The sequence below is a fragment of the Artibeus jamaicensis genome, unplaced genomic scaffold, assembly GCF_021234435.1.
Source record: "Artibeus jamaicensis isolate MK-2021 breed Jamaican fruit bat unplaced genomic scaffold, CSHL_Jam_final contig_402, whole genome shotgun sequence".
In the NCBI taxonomy this organism is placed as follows: Eukaryota; Metazoa; Chordata; class Mammalia; order Chiroptera; family Phyllostomidae; genus Artibeus; species Artibeus jamaicensis.
The window spans coordinates 19,631,061-19,644,295 of NW_026521818.1; the positions used below are offsets into that span (position 1 = coordinate 19,631,061).

The window sequence follows — 13,235 nt, forward strand, 5'->3', positions numbered from 1 at the left end:
AATCTAAGACAGCACCAAACACTACAGAATGCCAGGTGTTCCTTTCCAAAGGAACGGCAGTTCTTCAGCTGCCTACAGCACCACAAGTACGCAGCACGCCCTGGGTGAGAATGAGGTGTGGTGGGGAGCACGTGTGCTTCCTTGAGGTTATGAGAAGGAAATACAGTACGGTTTGGCCTGCAACGCTACTGGTCTCACAAGCAGTCAAGGTATTTTGCTACAGTGTTGTGCTTCATCTTCGTCGCCTGGTGTGTCTGCTTGATGTGGAGTCTCGTCACAATGAGCTGCTCTGGCTTTGATCTCCTTCGTAAAGGATCTAATGACATTTCTGTCTTTTCAATTATTGATCATACTGCCCATTCAGCTCTGTGAGGCTTTCTTTCTTTAAAATAATCAGATGTGTACCAGTTGGACGACTGGCAGAAAACCAAAGGAAACATCTCTTGAATCTACTGAATTTTTAAAAAAGCACCTCTAAAAGAAATAGCTCAAATTTATAAATCTAAAGAAAAACAAGTGAGTTTCCCTTTTTGTTTACATAGTTTGTTCATTTCTCCATATATTACTGCATTAAAAATAAATAAACATCTATATTTTTTTTCATTAGCAACTATAGCAAAATACCCAAAGTGTTACAGACTGCTAACAGGAAAAAAAAAAGCTCACATTATTTTTGTGCATTTAGTGCCATATGCTGATCTCTTGAACATTTAGGGTTTTTTTTTAATATATTTTAAAGTGAAGTTATATAAAAAATACAGTAACCACGGCTGCTTTTGTACTCAAATCTTTGGCCACACCAGAGTCTAAATTATCCTTCCCTGTGAGGGTCAACATTCTGAAGTCTGAGACAGGGAGGAAAGAAACAAAAGTTGTCTTTTTTTCCTCTTTAAAATTAGTCATTGACTTTCAAAGGCTTCTGAAGGCTGGTTGTGCGCAGATTTGAGCCTGGAACCATCTGTGTTAATAGAGTTGAATCTGCAGCCTCATTCTGAGAGCCTCCCCGAGTTCCCCTAGGAGGTAGTCGTCCTCATTGCTATCTTCCAGTTTCTTAAGCTCCTTCTTCTTGTAGAGAGGGATGCTCGTGATTTCCAGTGTGTACGTGCCAGGCACCAGCTTCCTCTTGGCTGTGTGCAAGTAGCTGAGCCCGTTCCTTTGGTGGATGCGGAAGATGCCGTCATCATTCCCTTGGGAGATGACGTAGCGGACGTGGTTGTTGAGGGGCTCGATGGCAGGCATGAGTTCCAGGATGTGCTCCTTAGAGCCAAGGCCAGAGAGGTTGAACTTCATTCTCATGGGGCTGTCCATGTCGACACTGTCCAGGCTGACCTGTTCAACCTGGAGAAAAAGCAGGAAACGATGTGGGAAGAGCTTCTAGCAGCACAAGGCGAGGACTCCAAAGGGACCAGCTGCTGGGGCTGCAGCCACAGTGACAACCTATTGCTCCCTCTTTCTGCACTTTCCGCAAGGGTTCAGTGTGTGCGGGAGGTGGCTGTGCCTTCCAGTCAGCTGTGAGAGAAAGCCAACGCCACAGCGTCTGTCTGGCAAATCTCTTGGACTTAACCATAACCAGGTAACGTCACAGGGCTGAGCTTACAGACAGCATTCACATTTCAAGTTTTCTTTTCAATGAATTTATGAGATACCATGCTCATTAGTAATAAAAAAAGACAACTTAGAAAATAATTGCAAGCCTTTTTTTTTTGCTGTAGTCAAAAGAAGTTCAGCTGTTATCCAGCAGCAGCAGGGCCGGTCCCCAGAGGAATCTGCACTTGGAAGGCCTGGCCTGATTTGCGAGGCCTACAAACCACAAGCGGCATGTGGGAGCGTGTTTGCTAAGAGCCATTAGTGCAGAGGGAGGGACCCGCAGAGACCTTAGTGCTCGGGTCTGAACCAGCTTCTGTAAAAAAGCCAGTGGGGCAGGGACCAGATACACCAAGTCTCAAAGGGATGGGTTTAGGAAGGCTACTTCAGTAAGACAGGCAAAGCTAGCAAACAAAACAAAAACACCAGTGCTTTGGGCATCTAAGTAAGAGCTTGGCTACGGTGGCCCAGAAGTGCCCATCAGTGTTCAATAGACTCGTACCCCAAGAACCGCAATGGACTTCCCAGACAGAATTTCTGTGTTTGTAGTTTGGGGTGTTTGATGAACATCACGACTGTTAGATTTAAATCAGTTAGGTACCTTAGTCTACTTAAGGTAAATGTAGCATTGGCCTAGTTATTATTATAAAATAAAACCACAGACCTTTTTGGCTAGAAAAATCTCATTTTACAGATAAAGTTTCTGAGGCCCAGGAAACTTTTCGAAGCAAGTTGCACAATTCACACAGCCAGTTGGCTGTGGTCTTTGGTGGAGGAATTTCTCAGTGACATTAACTGAAGAGGTTGGTGCTATCCCTGCTCTTTGGGAAAATCCTCCACACCTCCAGCTGTTGTTACTCAGTGATATTCACTGAACGAGTGTCCAGGCCCTTCACAGTATCAACTCATTTAATGCTCCCATCACCCTTCAGCAGTAGGGATTTTTATTCCCATTTTATAGGTGAAAAAAGTCGAGGTAGAGAGAGGTTAGGCAGACGTGCCCCATGTAACATCGGCGACCAGTGGGGACAAGGGGGGGGCAGGGAACATATTCAAAGCCAGGCAGTCTGCAGCCCACCCCTTTAACCTCTCTGCTACCGGCCATTTACGACCAAGAAACGCCAGCAGCAGGCGATTCAGATCTTCAGTTCCTTTAAAAATTCAAGTTATTTGGAAATAATATTTTTATAAGAGGAACATTTAACCTATAAATGTCACAGACTATGAAACTTAGCTGACCAACCTACTGAAAAAGAAAATCAGCCTAGTTTACCGCAGATAGATAAAACAATTGGATGAATTCATAATAATTTTTTTGAATTATTTAAAAAACAGCTGTTTCCTAGGTGGACATCCTACTGCCTTTGGCATAAATCCACAAATAAAACACATTATCTGAAACTGTGAATCCAAAGTCTTTCCCCCCCATCCTTGTGTTCTGAGCTGATAACCCACTCACTGTCCCTGACTTGCCTCTGCCACGTTGTGTCCATCCATGCAGCCGTTGCATTTCAGGACAGTTCTACTTCCCCAAACCTGGAACCTGCGTAAAGGTTAGCTGCAGAATACGCATGATTCCACATGGATACAATCTTGGGACAAAACAAAGTGAGGTTTACTCACAGCAGGGATTTCCAGCTCTGGGACACTTCTCTTCTGTCTGCCGTCTTTCTTGGAGTAGCCGTTGATTTTGCACTCGTAGCAGGCTTCTGGGGACAGGGCGTTCTCCTCATCCACTTCGGCATCCAGGGGCAGGTACTGCCCTTTGTTAAATCCCATCCCAGAGACACAGTGGCTGTGTGCAACAAGAAGCAAGGTGGAGTTAGATTTTACCACGAACTTTGACCACAGTTTTCTGGTGGTAGAGAAAAGATCTTTCAGAAATAGGACACCAACAAAGCAAACTCTAAGCTCACAAACATAAAAACCTAACAGTCTCTGTAACTCTTTTCTTCAACACCTTCATACATGAGGTTTCTCTTATTCTGAAAGACAAAATCATGCAAGCGAGCTCTAGGCTTCCCCAGTTTTATTTTCTACTAATACACTTTTAACATTTAAGTATAATTGGAATACAATATTATATTAGTTATATTAGTCTCAGGTATACAATATAATGATGTCATCTTTATTCCTTACAATGTGATCACCCTACTAATTCTAGTAATCATCTGTCACCATACAAACTTATTACAATACTATTGATTATATTCCCCTTCACCTTTTTCACCAGTCCCCCATCTCCCTCCCATCTGCAACCATCCTTTGGTCTCTATTTCCCTGAGTCTGTTTTTGTTTTGTTTTGTTTGCTTGCTTTCTTGTTTTCGATTTCACATTTAAGTGAAAAGACAGTATTTGTCTTTCTCTCTCTGACTTATTTCACTTAACATAATACCCTTTAGGTTCACTTAACATAATTGCCATGTTGCAAATGGCAACATTGCTTTCTTTTAATCCTTGCCTAAAAGGAGAAGTGGGGGACAGAGAAGGGGAGAGGGAAAGAGAGAGAAACAACTGCTTTCTTCCCATATACACCCCAATGATTGAACCTGTAATCTAGTTACGTGCCCTGACCTGGGATCAAATCCACAATCTTGTGGTATATGAGGCAATGCTCCAAGCAACTGAGCCACCCAGCCAGAGCTCAGTCTTCTTTAGTGCTGCGTAATATTCCACTGCATTATGTACCACATCTTCTTTATCCATTCATCTATCAGTGGACACCTAGGTTGTTTCCATATCTTGGCTATTATAAATAATGCCGCAATGAGCATAGGAGTACATACAAGCTTTCAGATTACTGTTTTTATTTCCTTCTGAGGAGTCCCCAATTTTTAATGCTAAAGGGACCAAAGCACTTGAGTGTAGTTAATGGGGGGAAAGCAGAAGCAGAGTATTCACTGCCAAGAGAATGCGAAGAGAAGTTCTGTTGCTCACAACAAAGCTCTCTGCTGTAGGGACTGAGATTTCGGAACTCCCGTTTGGGTCAGTGAAAGAGTCAGTGCTTTGGCTCTGAATGACCCGCGTCCAGGCAGAGCCTTCTGTTCCCAGCAGTATCATGTAGCAGTGGTGGACAGGTTGGTCCATCCCCACAGTGCCTGCCTCACGCGCTCCTTTCTGAGGAAGAGGATCCTGACCGACTCCTACACGCCCACCTTCGTGCTGCGAGCACAGGCTGCCTTGATGGGAGGGTGCAGGTGGACAGCACCTCAGCCCCAGTCGACAGGGGCCTGCGAGGCTGCCCTGGGGAAATGTGATTAGCAGGAGGAAACGCAGCCCTGCGGAGCCAGCCCCGACCCCAACCCTGTGCTGAGTGGTGCCACGCGACGAGGCAGTTCTTCTCTGTGTGATAAAGTAAGGCCAGATGAGCAAAGAGAGGGACAAACTCCTTCCTCTGGAGCCACTGGGCAGGTGCTGCCAAAATTCATAGAAAAACCTGGGGAGAAGCCATTTCCGGTTGTACCTCACAACCCAGGTGTCCATGGCAATACATGAACTGCATTTTAAAATATCTGTTACTCTCTGGCCTTGAGGGATCTGATGGAATCATTGTAGGCCTTTATGTGGGGCAAGAGGTGATACTTGTGTGCAAGTTCAAGTCCTATGCATACCACAGAGGAAGTAATCCTGTGATATGGATATGATCCTAGTGCCTTCTTGGTGTTTCTCCCTCCCGAACCCTAAGTGATTGACGCTGCTGTCTCTTGGGCTTCTAATCACCATTCACTTCCCTGCAGGGCCAGGCCACCAGGCAGCCTGAACTCAGGGAGGGAAGGCCGAGTTAGACCACGCCCTGCGCGTTCCTGTGAGTGGACGGCTGGTGGCTTACCCCTGTCCCACTCTGTAGTACCCCGGCGGGCAGCCGCAGAGGTAGCCCCCTTCCGTGTTGGAGCAGCCGTAATTGCAGGGGTTCTTGGAGGACGAGCACTCGTTCACGTCATGACAGGCGCTGGAGAACTGGTCGAAGGAGAACCCTGAGGGGCAGGCGCACTTGTAACTGCCCAGGGTGTTGTAGCAGGACGCGGAGCCGCAGGCGCTGGGGTTGGAGCACTCGTTCTCGTCTGGGACACAAAGTGAGAAACTCTTTACAAGGGGAAGAGCCCGTGCCTCACAGTCCCTATGATTTAAAAAACGTTCAGTGCCGTGGCTGATTTACAAAGCATATGAAAGTAAAACATAAAGAAAATGACAAAGCCCAACAAATCCTCCTAAATTTTGCCTGTAAAAAACCTTGCCCAGCACTTTTATATACTGTCTGTGCTGTTTATGAATACGCTGGCGGCCCTTTGGGACAGGTATTTGCAGTTTGCCTGCTGAACCACTCTTCTGTTCTCTCAGCTGACGGTTACTCAACAGCCTGTTCCCTCCCACAGAGTCACAGAGACGGCAGGTTACCAGAGGCTGGGGGAGCGGATGGGGCTGGAGATCGCTTTGGGGCTGCTGAACATGTGCGGGCCGTGCTGGCTGCACACTCTAGTGAGGACACACCAGAAACCTTTCAACCGCACACTTTAAAAAGGTGAGTTTTTATAGTATGTGAATTATATCTCAGTTTTAAAAAGCCGACACCTACATTTGGATTTGTTTCCATTCTCCCAGCAATCCCCAAAGCCTTCATTATACTGTATATGGAGAAAATATATAAAAATCTTAATACTCTAAATGAAAATAACTGAAACAAACATCACTTATTTGGGTCTATTGAACCAACAATCAACTTTTAGCAGCTCGAGGGCCCATTAGGTACAGACCGAGTCTTCTGAGAAGGTTCGCAGCCAGCCATCAGCTGACACGGGCCGTACTAGTTTAACGGGTAGCACTATACTTCATAAGCATCTGACAGCAGGATAATTATAGGTTATTCCTACAGTTGTATTTATCATTTTTACAAGGTCAAAAGCCAATTGTGCTTTTAAATCTGGAGATTCCAGCTTTGCCCTTAACTGTCTGGATGGCATGCAGCATGTGGCCTGACTCCCTTGGGGTTTACGATAAATTCAACTCTCACCCTGGACACACGTCACTCCCGTTCCGTGGGAGACTCTTTCACATGCCTGTGACTCCAGTGGAGCAGTGTGTCTGTGTACTTAATATACGACAAGTGTCTGTGTCAGGCCATGTCTGGAAATGAGCCTGTTTGCCGGCAGGTGTGTGCGCCCGGGACCCGGCAGCGAGAGCGAAGTGCGGAGCGGCCGCGGCTCGGATGGTTATGGAAGATGCAGATGGCGTCTCAGTGAAGAGGCCTCTCAGACAGGAAATTAAACTCCACTAAGTACAGCACAGAGGTTACCAAAAGGGTAGATGTTATTAGGCGCATTTTTGTATCGTGATTATAGTTTCAGAATTAAACTATAGACTGCCAAATGTGGAATTCTTAATCACTGGATATAAAACCTGCTAGGATTATCTAATATGTGCAAATTCTTAGCCTTCATTTCATGGGGAGAAAGTATATATATGTAAATTTCTAATAACTAAGCTACCTATGACAAATATAACTGCTATTTTATTTCTATCGACAGAAGACTTGAAATTCTACCCCAAAGGCTCACCTGCTTTTACAATTAAATATGACATTTATATGCACCATTTCTCTAACACAGAACTTAAATTCTAATTTCACAAAATGATCCTTCTATGAAAATAGTAATAGACATTGTGTTAAGTAGAAAACTTACCAGGCAAAACCAATTAATGAATACATTTCATTTTAACATACCAGTGAGAAAAAATCTTAAAACATGTAATATTTTTGGAAGCACCATGATATACTTCATGTTTATATGCTAAAAAGGTACATCATAGTATAATTTTATAGACTTATGTAATCTGGCTGTTACAATATGTTCCTGTGTGAGACATTCTTTGAACTGACTCAAGCCTCACCAAGCTATGTTTGAATTATTTTCAAAGGCCATAGAAGCAACTGGAAATTACTAATACTAAATAACTTTAAGCTTTATATATTAATGCAATTTTTTCTCATATAGAAATGTGACTATTCATTTATTTTCAATTTTGAATAATTATAATGCTTGCAAATATTTGAGAATGCTACCTACATCTGTGTAACCTATGCACCAGAATGTGATAAATGTTCTGTGGCAACTGGCTGGAAACTTCTTAAAGTATTCATTTGAATTAAAAGCTTTTTTCAATACGAGCACTTGTTGAAGAACCGTCATTTTCCTGAAACGGAAGTAGTGCGGCCAACAGTGTAGGTTCGCAGTCTGACGGCACTGAAATGATCTGACCGACTGGCTGACGCTTTGTGCCTTCACTGGGAGGCCCAGCCCTGTCCGTCTGGGATCCTGGTCCGTGTCTCCCCTCAGTCTGAATGACCGAGGACACTGACACACAAAGGGACAAATTAAAATGATGTGTGCCTTTTGATTTGCATTTTGTCATAATTCTTGTTTTTTTTCCCCCTAACTTGTTGCTTTTATTAGTTCCTGATGGGTTGTTTAATTCTATTCCTGCTATATATTTGAGTTAAAATTCCAAGTGTGTTATGTGGATTTGAGGCGGGAAGTCAGAAATTTTATTAGAGACGAACAGGGTTTTTCAACCCTGCACAGAAAAATCTACAATCTTTCAAATAAATCTCTGCCGTATCTTACTCAAGGATCTGATGCTGAGGGGTGCCCATTCTGGCAGAGCAAGCTTACAAACAAATGCGTACAGCTGGGGATGTCTGCTTATATGTCTTGAGTTTTGAACTCACCTTTGAAACCGTCTATCCTTCTGTCCACAGGGTCCCTCCCGATGAGAAGGCACACTGGTCTCTGGCTGTTCGCCAGTGTGAGATGCCCTGGGGGCCTGCCTTGCTGAGGTGCCCACTCCAAGGACCCCACAAAGGTCTTGATTTTAAGTCAGACCAGATTTAGTAAAAGCCCCTGTGGCTATTTTTGCCTTACATATTTACAGACAGAAACTTCAGGAAACTTAAAAACTTAGAAATTGAGTTGATACTCTATACATATTCCTATTCTACTTATGATTACCTTAAAAAATTATATGTTACTTGACATGTGACATATTAGAGGATCATTCTCTTCCATTCAGTTCCATAGAATTAACTAAGAAGTCCATTTTACTTACTAAAGTATTGTGTGTCATGTTTTATAAACAACACAATATAATAAAATAGTTTTGCACTATTTTACTAGCTATCTAAAGAACTACTGTTCTCTATATTCTGAACAGTGCACCTACAACTTGCCTTGGTTTATGAATCAAGAAATCAGGGAATAGGACTTTTGCAACATTTTTTTTTTTAGTGAAGAGAGAAATTAAACTTAAAAAATTATTTTGACTGGCAGTCTAACCCATCACTTTGATAATCCTTTAAAACTCTGTCCTTAAGCTCTTGATCATGAATAGTTTTTGCATTTCCCCCCAAGAGTATGCATTCGTGGTGTGGCAAAGCACCTGTCTTCGACCTGGCACATGGGCATAGAATAGTCCTAACTTCCAGAGTTGGTTTCCTCCTTTGAAATTTATCTTGTGTTTTCTTTCTCAATTCACCAAACTGTCATTTGAAATTTCTTGTGAAAGGACCATACAGGATAAAATCTGATTAATTTATGCAGTAGATTTGAAGTTCATGTGAGGCAACTGAAATCACAACAGAAGCAGGAAGCACCCTGCCATTTCTCTGCAGGACCACTGTTCTCCTTTCTGCTTGGTTACACCAGCATCTAATGTCACAATGGATTGGATGGTTATGTCCACGAAGTGCATTCAAAAGGGACCAAAAAATCAGGTTACTGGCTGGGTTCTCAAATAGAGTCGTATTCTCTTTGATCATCTGCTCCTTAAAAAGAGAATTTCCTTGACTATCATCAATCCAAGAAACAGAGCACAGTGCCTGTCTGGAATTTTTAACAGGATCTGGTGTGACTAGGTACTGTTTGTACCATCAAATACCTCAGCTCCTTCATTATATCTGTGTGACTGCACAGCTCAGATGGACGGTTCTCACTAAGTTGATCTGAATTCCTTCAGATTTGTATGAGGGAGATCAATAAGTAAGCCTTCAATCCCAAATCTAGAAATATTAAATCACTGATAAAATGCCCCTGACCTTGGCAAGTGAAAATGATGATTCTTACCACCATCTTCAGAAACTTAAAATTACATCCAGCAGAAAGTTAAAATTATAAATGCTCTGCCTGAGTTACCTTTCAGGTACTTAAAACCGTATTTCTCATTGTGGGTATTTTCAAAGATATACAAGTATAGAGACTAAGGTAATGGACCCCCATGCACCACTCCTAAGCGCTGTTTTCAGAGTTTTAGGATTCGAAGTCTAGACTGAAATGTTAACCTTTATTATTTTTTCATTTCACTTACGATACTTCACGTGAGAAAAGCATATGCCACGTAGGAAATGAGTGCTCACCAACACACTGATTCCACTGGTAATGCTGGATATACCCTTGAGGGCAACCACACCTGTAGCCTCCTAGGATGTTCTGGCAGCCATGTTGGCACCTATGGTTTCCATCACATTCATCCACGTCTGCAAAAACAAGCCAGCAAGATCTTTATGTAGCCTTTTTCTGCTATTCTTTTTTAAAAAAAGATTTTATTTATTTATCTTTAGAGGGGAAGGGAAGGAGAGAGGGAGAGAAATATCAATGTATGGTTGCCTCTCGTGTGTCCCCTGCTGGGAACTGGCCTGCAACCCAGGCATGTGCCCTGACTGTGAATTGAACAGCAACCCTTTGGTTCCTGGGGCAGTGCTCAATCCACCGAGCTACGCCAGCCAGGGCTCTACTATTCTTAAATATACTCCCAACACAGCCTGGGAAAACTATTATCAGGGAAACAAACAAACAAGACACTCAGAGAGGCTGTGATTTTTCCAAGTCACATGGTTAGTAGTCAGTTGTGGCACAAAGAACGCTTCTGAGATAAGATTTCATTCCTATACTATTCACCAGACCATGCCATGCCAATGCTCTAAATAACATCTTAATTTCAGCAAGTCGACCACAGCTGCCGCAAATGCTGTGCATTTTGGATGGATCCACTTGCATATGGTCTGACTTAATCAGTGATATAAACATTTGCATTTGCATTACATATTCTAGTAGATTGAAAAGCAACTGACATGTAATCCTCTTTTTCAGGAAGATACAATCACTAGAGAGATTACCTAAAAAGTGTAACTGTTGTGCACACAATTTTTTAAATTACCATTCAAGATTAATTAGAGGCAAGTTTTAAGTATTTGAATGTTATTTTTAGACATGCTGTGGTATTGTTACACATATGGGATAATTTCTTTGTTCATATGTGCATACACTTTTGGAATGACAATTGAGGCTTTGAGATCTATTCATAAGGAATGAAACTGGCATGTCTGATGTGCATGTAACAAATTTATATGGATAATTAATAAATGGTGTCTTATGTGGAGAGTCACAAGCTGAACTTGCACGTGGTAAGCAGCTGCATCTGCAGGACACTTTCAAAGTCTCAAGGACTTCAAATATAAAATATTAAAATAGAAAATTTTAAAATAATTTTTCTTGGTGGAAAATTAGATACATATAGAAGCCCTACAATTTTTTTAAAAGATTTTATTTGTTTGTTTTTAGAGAGAAAGGAAGGGAGGGAGAAAGAGAGAAAGAGAAACTTTGATGTGAGGGAAAAACCTCGATCACATGCCTCTTGCATGTGCTCCAGCAGGGGACTGAACCTGCAACCCAGGCTTGTGCCCTGACTGGGAAGCAGACTGGTGACCTGTTGCTTTGTGGGATGACCCCCCACCAACTGAGCCGCATGGGTCAGGGCACAAAGATTACCTTAAAAACAGATTATCTTTGAATATATTTCTACAATTCATAATCTTGTAAGGGTGACTAAAATCAATGAAACATACATTGCAGTATTACATAAAATATAAAGATGTTGTATCTAGTCTCACAATCTGTGGTATAGGTATTTTGTAAAAGATATCAATCCTAATACATTTGTCTTACGATGGAAATACTGAAGAATCATACGCAGATTTTTACTTTATTGCCACTGGAAACATTCCTTCGGACTTCGTAGGCAGTACCCACTAAAGGGAGCCTGGAAGAATGCCCACTGTAGAAAAGAGAGGGACTCGGGAGTCCCAGGCCACATAACATGAAATAGCCATCTGTGTTTTCCCAGTGCTTTGGGGACTTTCTCCAGTTCTCCATGATCATTGGTTCTTTTTCTTACACTTAACTTGTACACATTTAGGTACGATACAACAAAAGTCTTTTTTTCCTTGGCATACTCATGCATTACTGTAAACCACATTAGGTATAGAATTCTTTTTCAGTTCAATACATTTTTAGATCAGTAACTGAGTAAACTGTTCAGTTACCTTAAAAGCCAATTCATACTCCCCAAATTTCTGTTTCATCATATCATAGTTTTCCTCTGCCCCCCCAAATAATATATGAAAACTTGTGAACAAAAATTAATTTCTGAATTTCTGAGTTTTAATTCTTTAAATACTTTGTCTTCTTTTGAGATGATTAAACTTTCTCATCTATTGGCTTGGAAGTAAAAATAAAATAGTGTGCTGTATTAGATTAAGGATTTTTGTGCAAATCAACTCACCTTCACAGTTGAGTCCAGTGGCATCAAGTGAGAACCCTCTCTGGCATTCGCAGCTGAAACTCCCAGGGGTGTTCTGGCAGATGCCCTTTGCTCCACAGAGGGAAGGCTGAGACCCACATTCGTTGTTGTCTAGCAAAACGTGATGGGGGAGGGGATCAAGCCTCCCAATTACTGCATGACCCAAATTCCACCACACAAAGTAAAAAGTGAAATATGAAGGCTTAAGTTCCACAACGTGAAAACAGCATTTTAGGGAAATGTATGGCAGAGTTCACTGTTACATGAAAGACAAAAGTGGTAAAAACAAAAAAAGGGATATTTCAAGAGATGTAAAATCAGAGCATATTTTGGGTTGACTGAGGACATAGTTGTTCACAATGCAACTGAAGGTCCCTTAACATATGTGCCTTTTAATATAAAAAACCCAGCATGTTCATTAGCATGAGCTCAATTACAGTGAACCTTTAATCACATTTTATGTGAACACATGTGGTTACATTTAGAATGCAATACAAAGGCACTGCTCAGAATACACCTACTGTGTGTGTGCTCAGACTACCCAGGCCTCTTTTCCCTTTAAGTGTTGTTCCTCAGGGGAAAATACAAGCAACATTTTTAGACCATTAATTATGAGGGATTGGTTCTAACCACAAGTACTGAGACATTATTCTACCATTGTAAGTACAAGTATTATACATCTATCAAAAGTCTGTAAAATTTCCCCTTTGCAGCTTTGTCTTACCAATACACGCAGTGTGGTGCTGTGTGAAACCAGGTGGACATTTACAGGTGAAGCCTCCCAGGGTGTTGGCACAGAGGAACTGGCAATTGTGTTGTTTGGTTTGACATTCGTCGAGGTCTGAAATGAGAGAGAAGCCCGTGCGAACCAGAGCAGTGTTATCTGGCAGTGCACCTTCTGTCACGAGGCCACGGGAGATGTGTATTTTCTATTGGAAATATTTCATCTTTATTTTTGCTGGGAGCTTTATAGCCTTCAACACACATATGACAAGAAGTTTCTTTTCAAATGCTTGAGGACATAA

General features: G+C 42.1%; 1 protein-coding gene across 1 annotated transcript in view; it reads right to left on the minus strand.

Moving 5' to 3' along the window:
* Positions 1–619: 619 nt before the first annotated feature.
* Positions 620–13,235, minus strand: part of FBN2 (fibrillin 2) — a 264,006-nt gene continuing 251,390 nt past the window's right edge. Inside the window, exons 60-65 of the mRNA XM_037138205.2 lie at positions 12,935–13,051; positions 12,193–12,321; positions 9,989–10,108; positions 5,414–5,645; positions 3,208–3,379; positions 620–1,338 (exon numbers count right to left, since the gene is read on the minus strand). Coding sequence (XP_036994100.2) covers positions 964–1,338; positions 3,208–3,379; positions 5,414–5,645; positions 9,989–10,108; positions 12,193–12,321; positions 12,935–13,051 — 1,145 coding nt within the window. The 3' untranslated portion in view covers positions 620–963. The remainder of the gene's footprint in view (positions 1,339–3,207; positions 3,380–5,413; positions 5,646–9,988; positions 10,109–12,192; positions 12,322–12,934; positions 13,052–13,235) is intronic.